The sequence below is a fragment of the Chionomys nivalis genome, chromosome 14 (assembly GCF_950005125.1).
Source record: "Chionomys nivalis chromosome 14, mChiNiv1.1, whole genome shotgun sequence".
In the NCBI taxonomy this organism is placed as follows: Eukaryota; Metazoa; Chordata; class Mammalia; order Rodentia; family Cricetidae; genus Chionomys; species Chionomys nivalis.
Window position 1 is genome coordinate 48334244 of NC_080099.1, and position 16908 is coordinate 48351151.

The 16908-nt window shown below is 47.1% G+C and overlaps 1 protein-coding gene and 1 non-coding gene across 4 annotated transcripts in view; one reads left to right on the forward strand and one right to left on the reverse strand.

The window, feature by feature from the left end:
- The window catches only part of Epb41l4a (erythrocyte membrane protein band 4.1 like 4A), a 191569-nt gene extending 185063 nt beyond the window's left edge, over nucleotides 1–6506 (forward strand). For all 3 annotated transcript variants that reach the window (XM_057788695.1, XM_057788698.1, XM_057788696.1), the window contains 5 exons: nucleotides 469–516; nucleotides 1280–1348; nucleotides 3908–4018; nucleotides 4132–4213; nucleotides 5668–6506. In XM_057788695.1, coding sequence (XP_057644678.1) covers nucleotides 469–516; nucleotides 1280–1348; nucleotides 3908–4018; nucleotides 4132–4213; nucleotides 5668–5796 — 439 coding nt within the window. In that variant the 3' untranslated portion in view covers nucleotides 5797–6506. The remainder of the gene's footprint in view (nucleotides 1–468; nucleotides 517–1279; nucleotides 1349–3907; nucleotides 4019–4131; nucleotides 4214–5667) is intronic.
- Nucleotides 6507–7858: 1352 nt separating this feature from the next.
- On the reverse strand, nucleotides 7859–7991 carry LOC130887115 (small nucleolar RNA SNORA13). The gene has a single exon (XR_009058342.1). It is a non-coding gene; the product is annotated as a small nucleolar RNA SNORA13 (small nucleolar RNA).
- Between the last annotated feature and the right edge of the window lie 8917 nt (nucleotides 7992–16908).

Here is a 16908-nt window from a genome sequence, read left to right on the forward strand (position 1 = left end):
GCCCCTGGGTCACTGTCCATTGTCCAGCTACAACCAGAAAGGGTCTGTACACATGTCCTCAAAAATTCCAAGCTCTTTCCTTTCTTCCTGTGTATTTTTTGCTTGTGATGTGTAGGGTCTTGCTGTGGAGCACTGGCCGGCCAGGCTGGCGCCAAACCTGTGGGGAGACTCCTGCCTCTGCAATGCTGAGTGAAATTGCAGGTCTACACCCATCCTGGCTTCTAGGCTCTTTCGTAAATGAAGCTTTGGCGATGTCTCATTTTTCTTTATGTACACAGATGTGAGCTTTTCAGTGGCACTGGTCAATAAATTGCCCACTGTCTTTTCACTGGTCGTTGTCGTAGCTCTGGCTGCTCATGTGTCCTGTCAACAGCCAAACGAGTTGGCTCACAGAACTATTACCGGTAACTCTTAAGGTTTGCGGAGGACACATGTTGCAGAGGTGAATGCTGTTTCATTTATTTGCAGAAGAAGTCCTGATATCCAAGCAAAAGAAGAGCTGTGGAAGCACATCCAGTGAGTACTGGGTCTCCCCCGTGTGTACCGTGTGTATATAGTACACACACACACACGCACTCACGCACACACACTCACACACGAGTGTTTTGCTTGCATGTATGGATATGCACCATGTGCATGCCTGGTGGCTCCGGATTCCCTGGAACTGGAATATGGATGGTTGTGAGCTGCCATGTGGGTACTGGGTGCCACATTTGTGTTCTGCAAGAGCAGCCTGTGCTCCTACTTGCTGAGCCTTATGTCCAGGATGATACTTGCAGGTTTGAATTGACTGTAAGGAAAACCAGTGCCTCTGCAGGGAGCCTGGGTCTGACAGCTCAGCAGGTCCCTGTGCTCATTCGGTGTTGTCTGCTGCCGACAATGGTGTCAGGTGCCACACACGAGCAGCTGCCCGCGGGCTGCACCAGTTCCTCCTCTCCAGGGTCACTTAGCTTGTCTGTCACTGTACCTTGGCTGGGCCAGTCGATTACAAGGGAATACAAAGAGAAGCAAATCCATGTAGAAGACTCCGGCACAGGAGAGAAGCTTACCAATAGGGAGATGGGGGCCCTGAAGGTGGGGGTGCAGAAAGGAGGGAAAGAGCTACAGGAAAGGGGTGGGGTTCTCGCAGTTTTCCTTGCACATGCTCTAGCTCTCAGCTTCGTGCACATCATACATGAGTCCCACAAGGGCAGAAAGGGAAGCTTGTCAATTGGGAGCGAGCGGTCTTAGCATGTATGCAGGCCCGACAGCTTTTACCTCATTGCTTATTCTCTCCTAGGAAGGAACTTGTGGACCCGTCTGGACTGTCGGAAGAGCAGCTGAAGGAGATCCCCTACACTAAAGTAGAGTGAGTGTGACTGTCTTTGCAGTTTTATCAGTGGGAAGGTGGATACTTGATCTCCATTGCCTTGACAAAACACCATGGCCAAGGAAGCTTGCAGAAAGCAAGCGTTTAATTTGGCTTACAGTTTCAGAGGCTTAGGGTCCAGCTTAGATCTGGGACAGCGGATCATGTGTGGTGGGACCAGCCGACAGCTCATCCTGATCCACAGTAGGAAGCGGAGAAGGCACACTGGGAATGGCCCACCCTGGTGACACACCTCCAGTAAGGCCACACCTAATCCTTCCCAACAGTTCCAACTGGGTACTAAGTATTCAAACATGAGCCCATGGGGGCCATTCCCATTCAGACCACCACAGAAGGGAACACTTCATTCTTTCTTTATGGTCCATGCAGTGTCTCAGTTTGTACATTAACCAAAGATTAATGTAGGGAAGAGGTAGAAAAGGTATGTAGAACTATTCTATGTGGTGGCTCAGGTTTCCAGTCATTGAACTTGGGAGGCAGAAGCAGGAGGATTGACACAAGTTCAACATCAGCTTGGTCTCTAGTGAGTTTCAGGCCAGCCTGGGCTAGAGCGAGAGACCCTGTCTCAAGCAAGCGACACCCCATAAAACTGCTCCTGTTCTGTATCCCATGACCCTCCTCTGCTTGTTCGTAGGTGAGAAGCTAGAATGAACGATGAATAGTGTCCATTTTAAATAAGTTTTTTTGCTGAGATACTTATTGATAACAAAGTCAGTTTTTCTATCATTTTAACATAGGAAAATTATATTTACTATAGAACCTGGCCATATGAGCCCAAGTCAGTTCCCATTATAGAACCACACTGAACTGAGCACGCTTTGTGACCATTTAGTAGGAATCTCCAGACTGCTGAGCACATATTGGCTGTTTCTGCCTTGTAGTGGGTCAAGAGAAAACGGGCCTGGACTGTTAGATGAAGCAGCCTAGAACTTGGGTGCCCCTCCTGCCTCTGCTTCCCAGACCCTGAGATTACACCCAGAAAAACTCCTCAGCCTCTCCCACTGCCCACCTCTTCCCACGCTCTTTTATATACTCTTTTACCGTTTGTTTATGTGTGTGTCACTTACACGTGGGAGTCAGCTCTCTCCTCCCATCACGCTGCTCTCTCTGGGACTCTAACTTAGGTCAGGCTTGGTGGCAAGTTTGCCAGCCCTCTTGCTATCATTTCTAGGTCAAGAATTGAGGCTTTTTTTCCCCCACTTTTTTAAAAAAATAAATGCACAGATTGAGAGACTTCTGGCATATAATGTAATAGTCTAGTATGGCTTACACTGTTAATCGTGACGTCAGGAGGGCGTAGGTCTACCACCTCAGTTTTGTGCATGCTGAGAACACTGAACAGTTCAGCACGTCCCAGTGAAGACTGACCCAGCTAGAACTGACCTTTTCTTACGGGAAGTTGAAGCTCTTCTGTTTTCACTGCAGATTTGTCCTTCCACATCCCGGAGAGAATTCAAATGAATTCCCAGAAGTTTTTCAGTTTTAGCGGTTAAGCCGAGCTAAATAGAGCACACTTGTAATGTCAGAAGCAGTCTGAAGCAGAGGCAGGAGGGCGCTCAAGTTCTAGGCCGCTTCTGTCTCCAGTCCAGGCCGGGACTGCATCATGAGACCGGCTCTAAACACCAGCAACAAAACTTGTGGTTAAACTAACTCTCTCTCTTCTCTCTCTCACACACACTATTTTCTTTTATAAAATACTGTGAAATTTATTTATTTATTTATTTATTTATTTATTTATTTATTTATTATGTATACAATGTTCTGTGTGTATGCCTGCAGGCCAGAAGAGGGTACCAGACCTCATTACAGATGGTTGTGAGTCACCATGTGGTTGCTGGGAATTGAACTGAGGACCTTTGGAAGAGCAGGCAATGCTCTTAACCACTGAGCCATCTCTCCAGCCCCCATATACTGTGAAATTTAAATCACTACTGCTTTCACAGCCTATGAAAGTCAAGTTGTCTTTTAAAAAAACAGTCTGGCTGGGCAGTGGTGGCGCACGCCTTTAATCTCAGCACTCAGGAGGCAGAGGCAGGCGGATCTCTGGGAGTTCTAGGCCAGCCTGGTCTACAAGAGCTAGTTCCAGGACAGGCTCCAAAACCAGAGAAACCCTGTCTTGAAAAAACCAAAAACCAAAAACCAAAAAAAAAAAAAAAAAAAAAAAAAGAGCTAGTTCCGGGACAGGCACCAAAGCTACAGAGAAATCCTGTCTCGAAAAACAAAACCAAACAAACAAAATAAATAAATAAAAAAAAATAAAATAAAAAAACAGTCTGAGCTAGCTGTGGAGGTGTATGCTTATAACCCAGCAGCCGGGGTGTGGAGCTGGGAGGATGGGGGTTTAAATCATCTTCAGCTATGCAATGGGTTCCAGCCTGAGGCCAGCCTGCACTTCCTAAGACCCTGTATCGAACAAACTCCACCTGCAACATAAAAAGGGCAGTTTGAAGGTTTTTTATAGTTCAGTATTGAGGAAAAGCTGCCCATTATCCTGCTTTGACTGCTGAGTGTTTCCTTGCTTCGTTGCTGTTCTCTCAGGACTCAGGGAGACCCAGTCCGCATCAGGCACTCGCACTCTCCGCGGAGCTACCGGCAGTACCGCAGGTCCCAGTGTTCAGACGGAGAGCGGTCAGTTCTCTCGGAAGTGAAGTAAGTGGCCAGTCTCAAGGCTCCACACAGCAGCCCTCAGAGCTCTCCACATGGCAGAGCTCAGCATCTGAGGTCTGTCCCGTTCACAAGTTCTGACGCTTTCTCTTTGACAGCTCGAAAACAGACCTTGTGCCACCACTTCCGGTGACCCGGTCCTCAGACGCTCAAGGGTCTGGTGGCTCTACAGTGCATCAGGTTAGTGAGGTTTTAAGGTGTCCCACTGATGACTGTAAAAAAATAGGCATTTTATTTAGTGTGCATGTGCATGATGTCTGTGGGCGTGGTCTGTGGGTGTGGTCGGAGAACTTGAGGATGTTTTACATGGGGTTTGAACTCAGGTTATGAGGGTTTCTCTAGCTTTGAAGCCATCTGCCTGCCATCAGCCTCCGGAGTGCTGCGATTAAAGGCGTGTGCCACCACCGCCCAGCACTTTAACTTCGTTTTATTTGCTTGTCTGTTTATTTATTTGTGAGGCGGGGTCTCACACTGTAGCCCTCGCTGGCCTGGAACTCACTCTGTAGAGCAGACTGGCCTCAAATCACAGCATCTGCCTGCCTCTGCCTCCCGAGTGCTGGGATCAGAAGTGTGCGCAGGCAGGGGAAGCAACTGTGAGAATTTTGAGAAACACCCTGTGCTTTCAGGAATTCCTTTGGATATATTCAGCAGTGAGTCTTTAACTCCGTTCTCAGTTTTTGCTTACCAAAAAAAAAAAAAAAAAAAAAAAAAACCACATGCAAAATCCTAAAGCAGACCGACGTGTCCAAAAACCATGGGCACAGCCCTGAAAGAGCTGCTAGGAATGAGAAGAAGTAGTGCAAGATCCCAAACAGCTGGGCACGGGGAGGGTACGATCACTAAAGAATAGCGCACGGGGGGGGGGTGCGGGGGGCTTTAATATATTTTTCCAAGCTGGAGAAATAGTGATGGGCACAGATGCTCTGTTAATGGATAGACAGAACTAGGTCCTGTTGTAGCTGACCTCCACAGCAAAGGGAATGCCGCCCGGGAGGTGTTTGTACCTATGATTGAGAGAAGTCACAGCCATTCAGTCATTCCTGAGGCAGGGGCAGAGCTGTGGAAGCACTGTTGGCAGAATCTTGGGTTTCCATCTGACCTAATTAATGGGTTGTATCAAGTCCCGACTCAGGAAGTGCGGGTATGATGTCCAGGCTCAGGTAGGTCAGTTAGCCTCTCTTGATAATCCGGATTTATCTCCAAGGCTCCTCACCCTAGTTGACAGTGACACTGGGTTCCAGAAGACAGGGAACTCTGTGCGACCACACTGTACAGTAACTGTTTCATAGTGTGAGAGAAACCTTTTAGCTGTCTCTGGCCTTGCTCAGAAAAGCACGCCTTGTTAAGGAAGTCTTTAAATAATGAATAACTGATGTGTACTGAATCTTGTCAGACCAAGAGTAATAAACACACTTGATTTTGTAGTTAACTAGCGGAAACTTTAAAAATGGTATCATAGACTTCTCCTTGCAATGCCATGAATGAATAAATTTAATGTGGCCACACTATGTAGCCCAGGGATCACCTTGCTCTTTCTGGGATTATCCAAATGTTGTCCTCTATGCCCAGTTTCTGGTGTATTTCTGATAGTCTTTAATCTGATTATTTTCTTCTGTCATCAATTATTTTTCTAGAGAAGAAATGGCTCTAAAGACAGCCTGATTGAAGAAAAATCTCAGCTGTCTACAATCAACCTGGCTGGAAAGCATACAGCAAAAACAATAAAAACTGTCCAGGCTGCCCGCCTCAAGACAGAGACTTGACCTGGTTAAGGGGCAAAGGGTGGGGTGGAGTCCTGTGCTAGTGGCACTTCTGAAACTGTGAACTAGACAGCTATCCACAATCGTGGGCATGTCTTTAGCGAAAGAAAGTGAGCATTTAAGGGTTCATGCACAGCCTTCTTGTGCTGTGGAGCCTTTTGACTGGAAGGACCCTATGAACTCACGGGATGCCAGTCTTCCCTGGAACCCATCCAACTCTCTTCACCCCAGCCAGGACCTACACTTCTCATCAAGCCTTTGGATTCCTGGTCTGCAGACTGTTGACTTTTATTCCCATAAAGCCGTTTGTATTATTGTATTTTGTGGCATTAAGTCCCAATGCTTATTTACAAATATTGTAAAAAGCTGTTAAGTGTTGATTTGAATTTAAGTGTCTTTGTCTTGTGTTTTCTGAGGGGAAAAAAAAGCCTGTTTGGACCTTCCTTCCCTCCAACACAGCTTTTCCCTTGCAGGACATTTCTAGGCTCCTTGCAATCCTGTTCCCTCTTCACATTTTAGTGCAGGGTCTCAGCTGCCTCTTGTAGCCATTCAGTCACTACAGCCCAGTAGTTCATTCAACTCTGCCAAGCTGTCCTTTAGAGGACTATATTCAACATCCTTATGTTCATCATGACCCCTTGAGGAGGCAGACAGCTCAGCGACACAGTGCTTGCCAAATTGTCCAACACTGGAATCTCAACTGAGGCCTTCATTTCCACACAAAAATAAATCTAAGAATTCCTTTCCAATCAATACCTGATGTCTCAATGCTCTTTTCTCTGCTGTAATTCTGTCTGCTTCTACAGGACATCCTTTGCAGCCCACCTCTCTGGAACCACCCTCTTGCTTCAATAAAACCCAAGCCTTAGTGGTTTGGTCTCCTTACTGTTTATCCAGTCTTGCTGACACTCCCAGCTCTAAAACCAGAACAGAGGACGAATAGCCAACAACACGTGCTGTTCTCCCAACTTTGAGGTGGTCCCCACCCCCACCAACTGCTTCTTCAGGTTTCCCACTATCAGATTGTGGATTCATCTCAGAGCGACCTTTCCACCCGTGACCTTCCAAGTCCAGCTCCAAGGTGAGTGTTTAAGTACTGAATAGGATCACGAATCTGTACTTACTTGTTAAGCCAAGGGAAGTTATGTCAACCCAAGCATAAATCTAGCTACCAGTTTAGCTGTTACATAGGAAGCCAGGCATTTAGCACACAAGTCTCAAAGCAGCATATTAAATATTTATTCATAGCTTTGTTACAAAAATGTGCCCTTACGCAGTGCCTTGACACAGCTCTTAGAAAATCCAAGTCATCCACACTTCTGAAGATCTCATTTCCAAATGATCAAGGACACCCTAAAGGAAAAAAAAAAAAACAAGACCACTTTATTCATTTGTCCTAAGTATTCTGTCACATAAATCCCCATCAATCTTTTTAAAATATTTATTACGTATACAAAGTTCTGCCTGCATGTATGCCCGAAGGCACCAGACCTCATTACAGATGGTTGTGAGCCACCATGTGGTTGCTGGGAATTGAACTCAGGACCTTTGGAAGAGTAGGTAAGGCTCTTAACCGCTGAGCCATCTCTCCAGCCCAATCCCTACCAATCTTTGGCATTAGTAAAACTCCCCCAATTTGTGACTCACAAACTTTTCTAGCTGATACACAGATGAGAAGAGATTCACAAAGCCACCGCAATGTACATTCACTTCTGTTCAATACTACGTTTTTAGAAAACACAGCCCAACGCCCATAAAAGTGAGCCAATGCAGAGCATTATCTCCTCTGCAGCTGCCTTCTGGCCTACCTTCAGGTAAGCAGTAGCAATGCAAATGAACCAAGTAAGACTGAAGAGTCGGGCGGCACCCCAGCTCAGAACCCCCCCCACACTTGTGCCTTGCAGCCTTCCTACCTTGAGCCACCTTTGCGCTCCCGTGTGTCGTTCCGCAAGTGTCGGTCAGCTTCAAACACCTACCTGACAAACGAGTAAAGGACCAGTTAATAGAAACCACACTGCCGGCTTTGGGCGGCCCATTCACCCCGCCCCCACACAAGTTAGGGTGATTTTGTTACTTAAGCAGTTCCTTCACCCAAGATACCAAACTCCGGGGTAAGAAAAGCTTGCCAAGCGTTAATTTTTGCCTTTTTTGACACCACATTCACTAGTGATCAAAGGTGAACGGGCAACACAAAGGCTACATGAACAGAGCCTCAGGCCGGCTCTACCCCGACTCAAAGCCTGGAAAGCGGTAATCGATCCCACCTCTTGACTCCGATCGCCACTCCACTCTCGCCCAGTGGTGCGGCTGGGCGGACGGCGAAGATCCACATCACAGACGGCGCTCGGCTCACACCGACCCATTTCCCATGGGGTCCGGCGGGCCGTGCTCCTCACACGGCCACCGTCTCCGCTCTGTCTCCCCACTTGCCGGGAAGGGATCGCAGCGGCCCAAAGCCGCCGCGGACACTTCCGATTCCAACGCCATAACCACCCGCCAGGCCAAAGCCACATGCACCGCCGTGCTGCGCGCCACGTGAGAGCGGGGAAAGGGCGCACAGCGATCCCACAATGCTTTTTCTACGGCCGGAAGAGCCCACTGTCCCCGGAAGCGGGGGAGGGCGGACTGTACCACGGCCGCCGCGCGCTCGCCTGCCACCGTGTGGCCGGAGGAGAAGCGCACCGCGGGAGGCTGCGGCGCGGGTTTCCTAGAAAGAGGGCGCGGGAGCCCGGCGCTCACCCGGTCTCTTTGCTGTTGTGGGACCGGTTCTGTCCCGCACCCCACCCCGCAAGTAGGATAATAAGGAGGTTTTGTTACGTGTGTCTCCAGCTCCCCTTCCTTCCAGGGCCCAGGGCGTTTGGTCAGTGAGGAGCAGCGGGCATAGAGCCGGAGGAACCTAGAGCTGGGGGACGCCAGAGGTTGCTCCTCCTCCAGATAAGGAACAGTAAGGTCGGAAACATAAAAAGCTAAACCCAAACCAGTAGCGATTCCATAGTGCTCCAGGTTCTGGAATGTCTGGGAATCGTGATGTGAATGCCCTGTCTTGCAGTCTAGTGTTGGATGACCGACAAATAAACAGCATTGAGAGCCAGGAAGCGAGGGGGTGACGCCCGGCAGTAGAGGGAGGAGGGTCAGGAGTTCACGGTCAGCCTGTGCTATTTAGTGACGTCCAGGCCAACCTGGGCTACGTAAGCCCAGTCTCAAAACAAAGCACCAATCCACACCAAGTCAAGAAAGCCGGGTTGTGGTGCACGCCTTTAATCTCAGCAGTTGCAGGTAGAGGCGGGAAGATCGCTGTGAGTTCTAGGTTAGCCTCGTTTATACTCAGTTAATTCCAGGTCAGCCAGGGCTTTATTATTATTATTATTATTATTATTATTATTATTATTATTATTATTATTATTATTATTATTATTATTTTATTATTATTTTGGTTTTTCGAGACAGGGTTTCTCTGTGGTTTTGGAGCCTGTCCTGGAACTAGCTCTTGTAGACCAGGCTGGTCTCGAACTCACAGAGATCCGCCTGCCTCTGCTTCCCAAGTGCTGGGATTAAAGGCGTGCGTCACCACCGCCCAGCCTAGCCAGGGCTTTATAAGTGAGACTTTGTCTGGGGAAAACGAAACAACAAAACCAGTATTTGGTCAATAGGAACACAGTGAGGATAACAATAGTAATTTTAAATTCCCATATTACCAAATTACAACATTACAAAACGTAAAACTTTTCAAATAATAACCCAACATTCATAAAAGATAATCCAGAGAAAATTTTAATAAAGTGCTTTGATCTTTTAAAATTCCTTCAAATGCTTAAAAATCACATAAAATGTCAAAAAAAAATCAGCAAATTTCAGTTCAGAAAAGGGTCATTGTATGTGCCTCGTAGGCAGATGGTGCTAGTTACAGGGAGGCTGCAGGTGAATTTCGTAAGATCTGGGGGTACCAGACTGTGGTCTGCGTGACTGGAACGGATGGATGGGTGCGCTCGGGAGATGCAGGCAAAAACAAGTCCTATAGGGCTGGTTCCTGAGGTAAGGCCCTGGACTTCACAATAAAATTTTAGGGTATTTTCTCCTCGGAAATAAAACGGAGGTTCTGAACTGGCCACCTCACACCCAAACCGTTACTCCTTGCAGAGAGAGGTTGGGCGTTGAGATGAGCTGCGTGGTGCAATGAGGATTCTCTTTAAGTAAGTTCTGTGTCTCCTATCCTCCCTCCCTATCTTCCCCTTCCTTTCTTCCTCCACTCCTTCTTTTCACTGTCTCCACACCTTGCAACAGGGTCTTGCTCTGTAGCCCAGGCTGGCTTTGAACTTGCAGAGATACCCTGCTTCAGTTTCCTGGAGTACCATGGTTACAGCCTTTACCACCATGCCTGGCTTTTCAAACGAATGAATGAATGAATGAATGTCAATTCATTTAATGTGTGCATTAAAACTTGGAACATCCTAGCTACTTTTCCTAAGTAGTTTGAAAAGGAAGAGAAGAAGAGAAGGCCCTAGATCAGTTATCTTCACTCTAGAACTTCTCTAAGAACCAATGTGTCTGGGGCAAGACCACAGACATGAAATGTGAACTCCTGACCCGCTCTGAGAAGCCACTGTGACACAGAAAGGTCGGATCAGGGAGACCAGTACCATCACAATTGTTATTTAGACACTGATGGTAAGCTGGGCGGTGCACAGGCCTTTTATTCCAGCACTAGGGAGGCAGAGGCAGAACTCTGTGAGTTCGAGGCCAGCCTGGTCTAGTTCCAGGACAGGCTCCAAGGCTACAGAGAAATCCTGTTTTGAAAAAAAAATGAAAAAAAAAAAAAAAGGAAAAAAGACACCCCTCCCTCCAAAAAAAAAGACACTGATGGTACAATATGGGGCTCGTGACAGATTTTAGTCTTGCCTTGTTGCTAGGCAGAATGAGAGTGAGGACATTTCCTGGTGTTGGGCCGATAGCAGGCCTAGGTTTTCATCTAGCTCTACACTTGTTCCCCTGGGTTATTGGCTGTTGGGAGCAGTGAGACCCCAGATCCTGTATTTCTTGTAATCCCCTGATCTGAGAGCCTATAGCTGCTCTGAACACGAGACCTTCCGGAGTTCCTGATGGCAGGAGAGTGGTTTCTGGTGGGTTTGGCTGGGGCGTGGCTATCTCTAAGCGGCCCCTGAACACAATAAAGGGGGCATTCTTGGGGAATTCAAGGATGGCCCGTGTCACTGTCTCTCTGTCTGTGAGCGTCTGTGTATTTTAACCTCCAGCCCCTTGCCCGAAGCTCGCGAACTGGGTGCCAGTGCACAGAGCGCAGACATGGGGGAGCGGTGCGCGGCAATTGGCCACCATTCAGAGCCCGAATTTCCTCATTTACAGGTACCAGCCATTTATAGATGTATACTATATATGTATATACGGTACCTACTCCAGCTATGGATGCACACACATGAGCGTGAGTTAAAGAGGGCTGTGGAGTGCTTGTGCTGTATGTGGTGCATAATATGTCTAATAAAGGACTCCAGTGAACCCAGATTTTCCTCTCTACCCCGACCGACTATTGGAACTTCCTGGATTAAGATCTTAGGGGGGGGAGGACGGCTGCCAGTTGTCTTCCCATGACTTCACATTTTCCCGCTTCCTCCCCCTAAACTCTGGAGAGTACCAGGATAGGTGGAGGAAGAGCGTGAGTGTCCACACAGGTTATCGGTAGGTGTCCAGATGCCATTTCCAAATTCTTCATCTTTCTGGCGACTTCAACTGCACACACAGCCTGGTAGGGCGAGCCCAGGGATTAAGTCCAGGCAAGAAGAAGCCAGGCGGTGGTGTCGCATGCCTTTAATCTCAACACTAGGGGAGGTAGAGACAGGCAGATCTCTGTGAGATCTGGACTATGAAGTGAGGGAGTGAGTTCCAGGACAGGCTCCAAAGCTACCCAAAGAAATCCTGTCTCGAAAAACCACACACACACACACACACACACAAAAGAAAGAAAAGAAAAGAAAAAAGAAAGGACACCACAAGGAGATGGAGCGTTTGTAATCTTCTCTTCCCTTCACGTCGACCCCTGGAGCTGGGCACCGTGTAAGGACACAGCCACATGCAGCATTAATTACAGCAGAACAACTCCAGTTTCCCTGTGTGGTAGGCAGGACAGTCCTCCAAGATGTCTGCACTCCTGTTCATAGGCTTTACAGCCGGGGTGGGGGCCGGGCTACCAGCTGCTCTCCCTTCTGAAGCTGTGAGAGCTGGGTCTTCAGGGAGGGGCTTCCAGGTCAGCCCCAGCTCTCCTCCTGTGTACTGTGTCCAAAGTGTGTGGCGTCTTCAGCAATAGGGACTCACCGCCGACCTCTGGGAGGCCACCAAGGGCTTGGAAGTCTCACCTATCCCTCTGACCAACAGAGGGGAGGTTCCGCCTGCCAGGTACTAGGATTTGCTAGAGGTGCCTCACTCTTGGGGTGAGCACTGTCGCTCCGTGTGGTGTAACATATATATCGCGGTATGCTTGTGCACACACATGTATATGTATTTGAACGTAAGCTTATAAAGCGACGTATCCTAATGTCTTGTTTCAGATACCTCAGTGCTATTTACCCCACCCCCACTGTACTTCCTCCGGCTCCTCAGCTAAGGTCTCCCATTTCCCCACGCTTCCTTTTTAGCACCTACATCCTACCATTTGGGGTCTTAGAATGTCTTAATGCCAAGTGTTTCAAGTGGAGAGGCAGTGTTGAGGGTGTCCACCAGAGAAGACTGCTCGAGCTTGGGTTTAATTAACAGAAGGTCTTTATTAGCTTGCCGGAGACTACGCTGGGTGCTGGGGATCCCAGTATAGCCCCGGCCTTTCTTAGGGTGACTTATAAGTACAAAAGCCATGTCCTGGGTTGACATATTCAGTTAGCAAAGACAGTCAGACAGAAAAGGAACTACAGAAGCCTAAAAGCAAGGTTAAAATGTTTAGAGATTTCCCCAGAGCTAAGGGCTTTGATGGAAGAGGTCTTTGTCTTTGTTTTGGCAGGTGGTGCTGTCTACGTGCTGAGTTTTATGCCCTGAATGGTACTTATTATAAAATATAGTAAAGAACCCTGTGAAAATGTTTATAGCCTTACTCATTTATAGAGACACTAACTCTTAATTATTTTTTACTGAGACAGGGCCTCCAACTTACCATGTAGTTGAAGCTGATTGCTCTTCAACTTCTGACTCCACCATCTGCCTCACCTCCTTTCTTTGCTGTGCTGGGATGGAATCCAAGACTTCACTATCCTCTGCAAGTGGTTTTTGTTTTTTGTTTTTTTTTTTTCCAACTTAGCCGAACCCACAGCCTCTGTAATTCCTAATTCTGTATTTCGATCTTTATTTGTTGATTTTCATTAAAATCCAGGTCAGTCTATGCTTGGGTAAGCCTTGTCTTTTCTTTTGTTTAAGTTTGTCTTACAAGTGGCCTTAAATTTTTTCTTACAATTTTTTCATTATGAATTATTGGTTATGTGTTATGCTAAATAACGGATAAATGGTATGGTTCAGTAAGATCTTAGTTTGGGTAAGAAAGACGATGTAAAAATCCCTTCCGCATCATTCAGAGATCTTTCAGGGGAGACAGACTGCTAAGTGAACGCCAATTCAGGAAAATTCATCAGGTCTGGTGTAAATATACAGAATGACCACCAGGTGGCAGTAGAAGACAATCACAAAACTACTGATTTATAGCGCTGCATTCACACAATAGCACTTCAATTGGGAAATTAGTAAAACAACATCTGTATTTGAGCAGAATATCCTATAGTCCAGAACTTACAAAAGCGTTTTTTATACTAGTTTAAAAGAGACCAGGCATTGGTGTTTTGAAAAATGCTGGTGGAAAGGATTTGTTTTGCTGGGCAGAATCGTCCCATGGCTTTATTCCCAGGCAGAGGCAGGTGGATCCCTGTGAGTTCGAGGACAGCCAGAGCTACGCAGAGAAATCCTGTCTTGAAAAAGAAAAACAACCCTCCCCCCGAAAAAACCCCAAAAATTTTGTTTTATTTTTCCTTATTCATTTAAAATTTAAATTAGGGGGCTGGAGAGATGGCTCAGCTGTTAAGAGCACTGACTGCTCTTCCAAAGGTCCTGAGTTCAATTCCCAGCAACCACATGGTGGCTCACAACCATCTGTAATGAGGTCTGGTGCCCTCTTCTGGCCAGCAGGCATACACACAGACAGAATATTGTATACATAATAAATAAATAAATAAACAAATAAGTATATTTTTAAAAAATTTAAATTAATTGTGTGTGTGTGTGTGTGTGTGTGTGTGTGTGTGTGTGTGTTGGGCATGTGTATGCCAACGTCTGCCTATGGTGGTCAGAGGACTCCTTGTGGAAGGCTGTTCTCTTGTTCCAGGAACTGAACTCAGATCAACTGGCTTGGCCCAAGACTTGTTTTAATACGTTGCTCAATCCAAAAGAACATATTACGTGGTCTGGTCCAGACAGGAATGAAGCATGTCTGCATGATAATAACATTATGTGACCACAGATGTGTGTGTCCTAAGTTAAGCAGGAACATGAAGAGCTGTGTATTAGGTGGGAGCCGGCCTGCCAGGAAAGACACGGACACGGGGCCACATTACTGAGATGTCTCTGTTGTGACTAATCTCTGTTCTATCTTAGTTTTGTTTTTCCCCTTTTGGTCGGGTGCTGTGCTTAGTTACATATCTGAAAATAAATAGTAGCTAAATAGAAACATGTGGCCTCAAGAATCGCGGTGAAGGGGCTGGAGAGACGGCTCAGTAATAAAGAGCACATAGTCCTTTTTAGACCAAAGGACCGGAGTTTAGATCCCAGCACCCAGCTTGGGAGGCTCACAATCACCTGTTATTAGCCCCAGCAGGTCCAGTGCCCTCTGCTGGCCTCCAGCTGGCACGGCACTTGCACCCACACAAAAATAAAGTTTTCAGCAATTTTTCAGTGACTAATTGCATGTGGCATTTGTTTTTCTGTCTAAGTTTCCGAGGGTATTTTTAGAGAAATCCGTCCCGCTGTCAGCAGGTCTGCTGCTAACCCTGGAAGGTCTTCTGGGGCGCAGAGCATGGGAGGAGGCTGCACGAGGGCGGATCTCTAGTGGGGCAGGAGGCGGCTGTAGAGGGCGGGTCTCTAGTGGACTAAAACAGAAGTCTAACTGATTTTAAAGAGGTTACATTTCAAGGCCAGGATTTATGTCCTAAAACCAATGACATACATATTGCGTTAGCTGTAACATGTCTGGAAAAGACTTAGGAGGTAGAGCTAGCAGTGGGTTTAGTAGAATTTAGGTACCTGTCATGGCACCAGCAGAGTAAGCATTGGTTTGGGTTCCACTTATGAAAACGTCTGATATGGTGAAGAAGAGATGGGGTGCACCCTCTCCTACCAGCTAGACCACCTTTTCTTCAGTTATTGGTGCTGCACCCCAAGTGGGGACCTCGGCAGGCTGCAGATAGTTCCAGAAAGTTTCTTGCAGCAGAACTACACGCCACGGGGAAGAGGCGGAAGCTGATGCAAACAGAGATGGTGGTTTTACATACTTGAGTCTGTTGTAGGAGGGACGGTTTGTGTCCTATTCTGTGTGATCCCAGGAGACTAAATTAAGGCAAAATGGGTGGGAGGTTTGAAGAGACAGTTCTGAGTTTCATGTAAGTAGTCCCATTGAGAACGGCCAATTCATGAGAGAGTGAGTCGCCTCTCATCAGGGCGCTCAAGCATAGGCTAGTAAGGACTTGAGGACGTGCAGTTGATGGACAGTTGGGAGCACTGAAGGCTGTCCTTTCAATTGTGATTTTCTTGTCATTATTAAGCTAGGGTAAAATTTTAAGAGAATGAGAATTTTTTAATATTTATTTATCCCAATAGTACAAATACTGCTTGGCTTTCACTGTTCACTGTTCATCAGTGAGTTAGCATTTGCTTGTTTTCTGAGACAACCTTTAAAAGTATTTTTATTAGCATTTTTAGTTCTATGTGATAATGGGCATCGTGATAATGTTTTATACATGTGTATAATGTATTTCTGTTCTGTTTATCCCAGTTACCATTTGTGCCCCTTCTATTCATCTTCTTTCTCTCCCAACTAGTTCCACTTCAACTCCCCACCCCACCTCCAACTCTGCCTGCAACACAGTGACTTCCATTCAGGTTGTGTATAGGAACATGGGCATGGGTGAGGGCTGGCTTATGGGAGCATGGGCATGGGTGAGGGTTGGTTTATAGGAGCATGGGTATGGGTGAGGGTTGGTTTATAGGAACGTAGGTATGGGTAAGGATTGGTTTATGGGAGCAGGGGCATGGGTGAGGGCTCGTTTATAGGAGCATGGGAGAGGGTTGGTTTGTAGGAGCATGGGTGAGGGTTGGTTTATAGGAGAATAGGTATGGGTAAGGGTTGGTTTATGGGAGCATGGGCATGGGTGAGGGTTTGTTTATAGGAACGCAGGTATGGGTAAGGGTTGGTTTATGGGAGCAGGGGCATGGGTGAGAGCTCGTTTATAGGAGCATGGGTGAGGGTTGGTTTGTAGGAGCATGGGTGAGGGTTGGTTTGTAGGAGCATGGGTGAGGGTTGGTTTGTAGGAGCATGGGTGAGGGTTGGTTTATAGGAAAATAGGTATGGGTAAGGGTTGGTTTATGGGAGCATGGGCATGGGTGAGGGTTGGTGTATAGGAGAATAGTATGGGTAAGGGTTGGTTTATAGGAGCAGGGGCATGGGTGAGGGCTGGTTTATAGGTGCACGGACATGGGCGAGGGTTATTTTATAGGAGCATGGGTGAGGGTTGGTTTGTAGGAGCATGGACACCTCAGTAGTGATACTGCTGGACTAAATGTCTTTTTCTCCCTCAGCTCCCTCAGAAACAAGTAACTGCCCGTTAATGCTCAGAGGGTGTGGAGCCCAGGGTGCTGAAGGGCGCAGTCTCGAGAAGACCTTGTGCATGTATTCATGGTTGCTGTGAGTTTGAGTGTCACAGTTACGTCATACCCAGAAGTTTGCATTTCACCCTACTCCCCATTTTCTCCAACTCTTACATTTTTTCTCCCCCTTTTGCTTCAGTGTTCCCTGAGATTTGGAGAGGGGTAGGGATACTATACAGATGTCCCTTTTATGGCATCCTGGAGTCATTTATTCTCAGG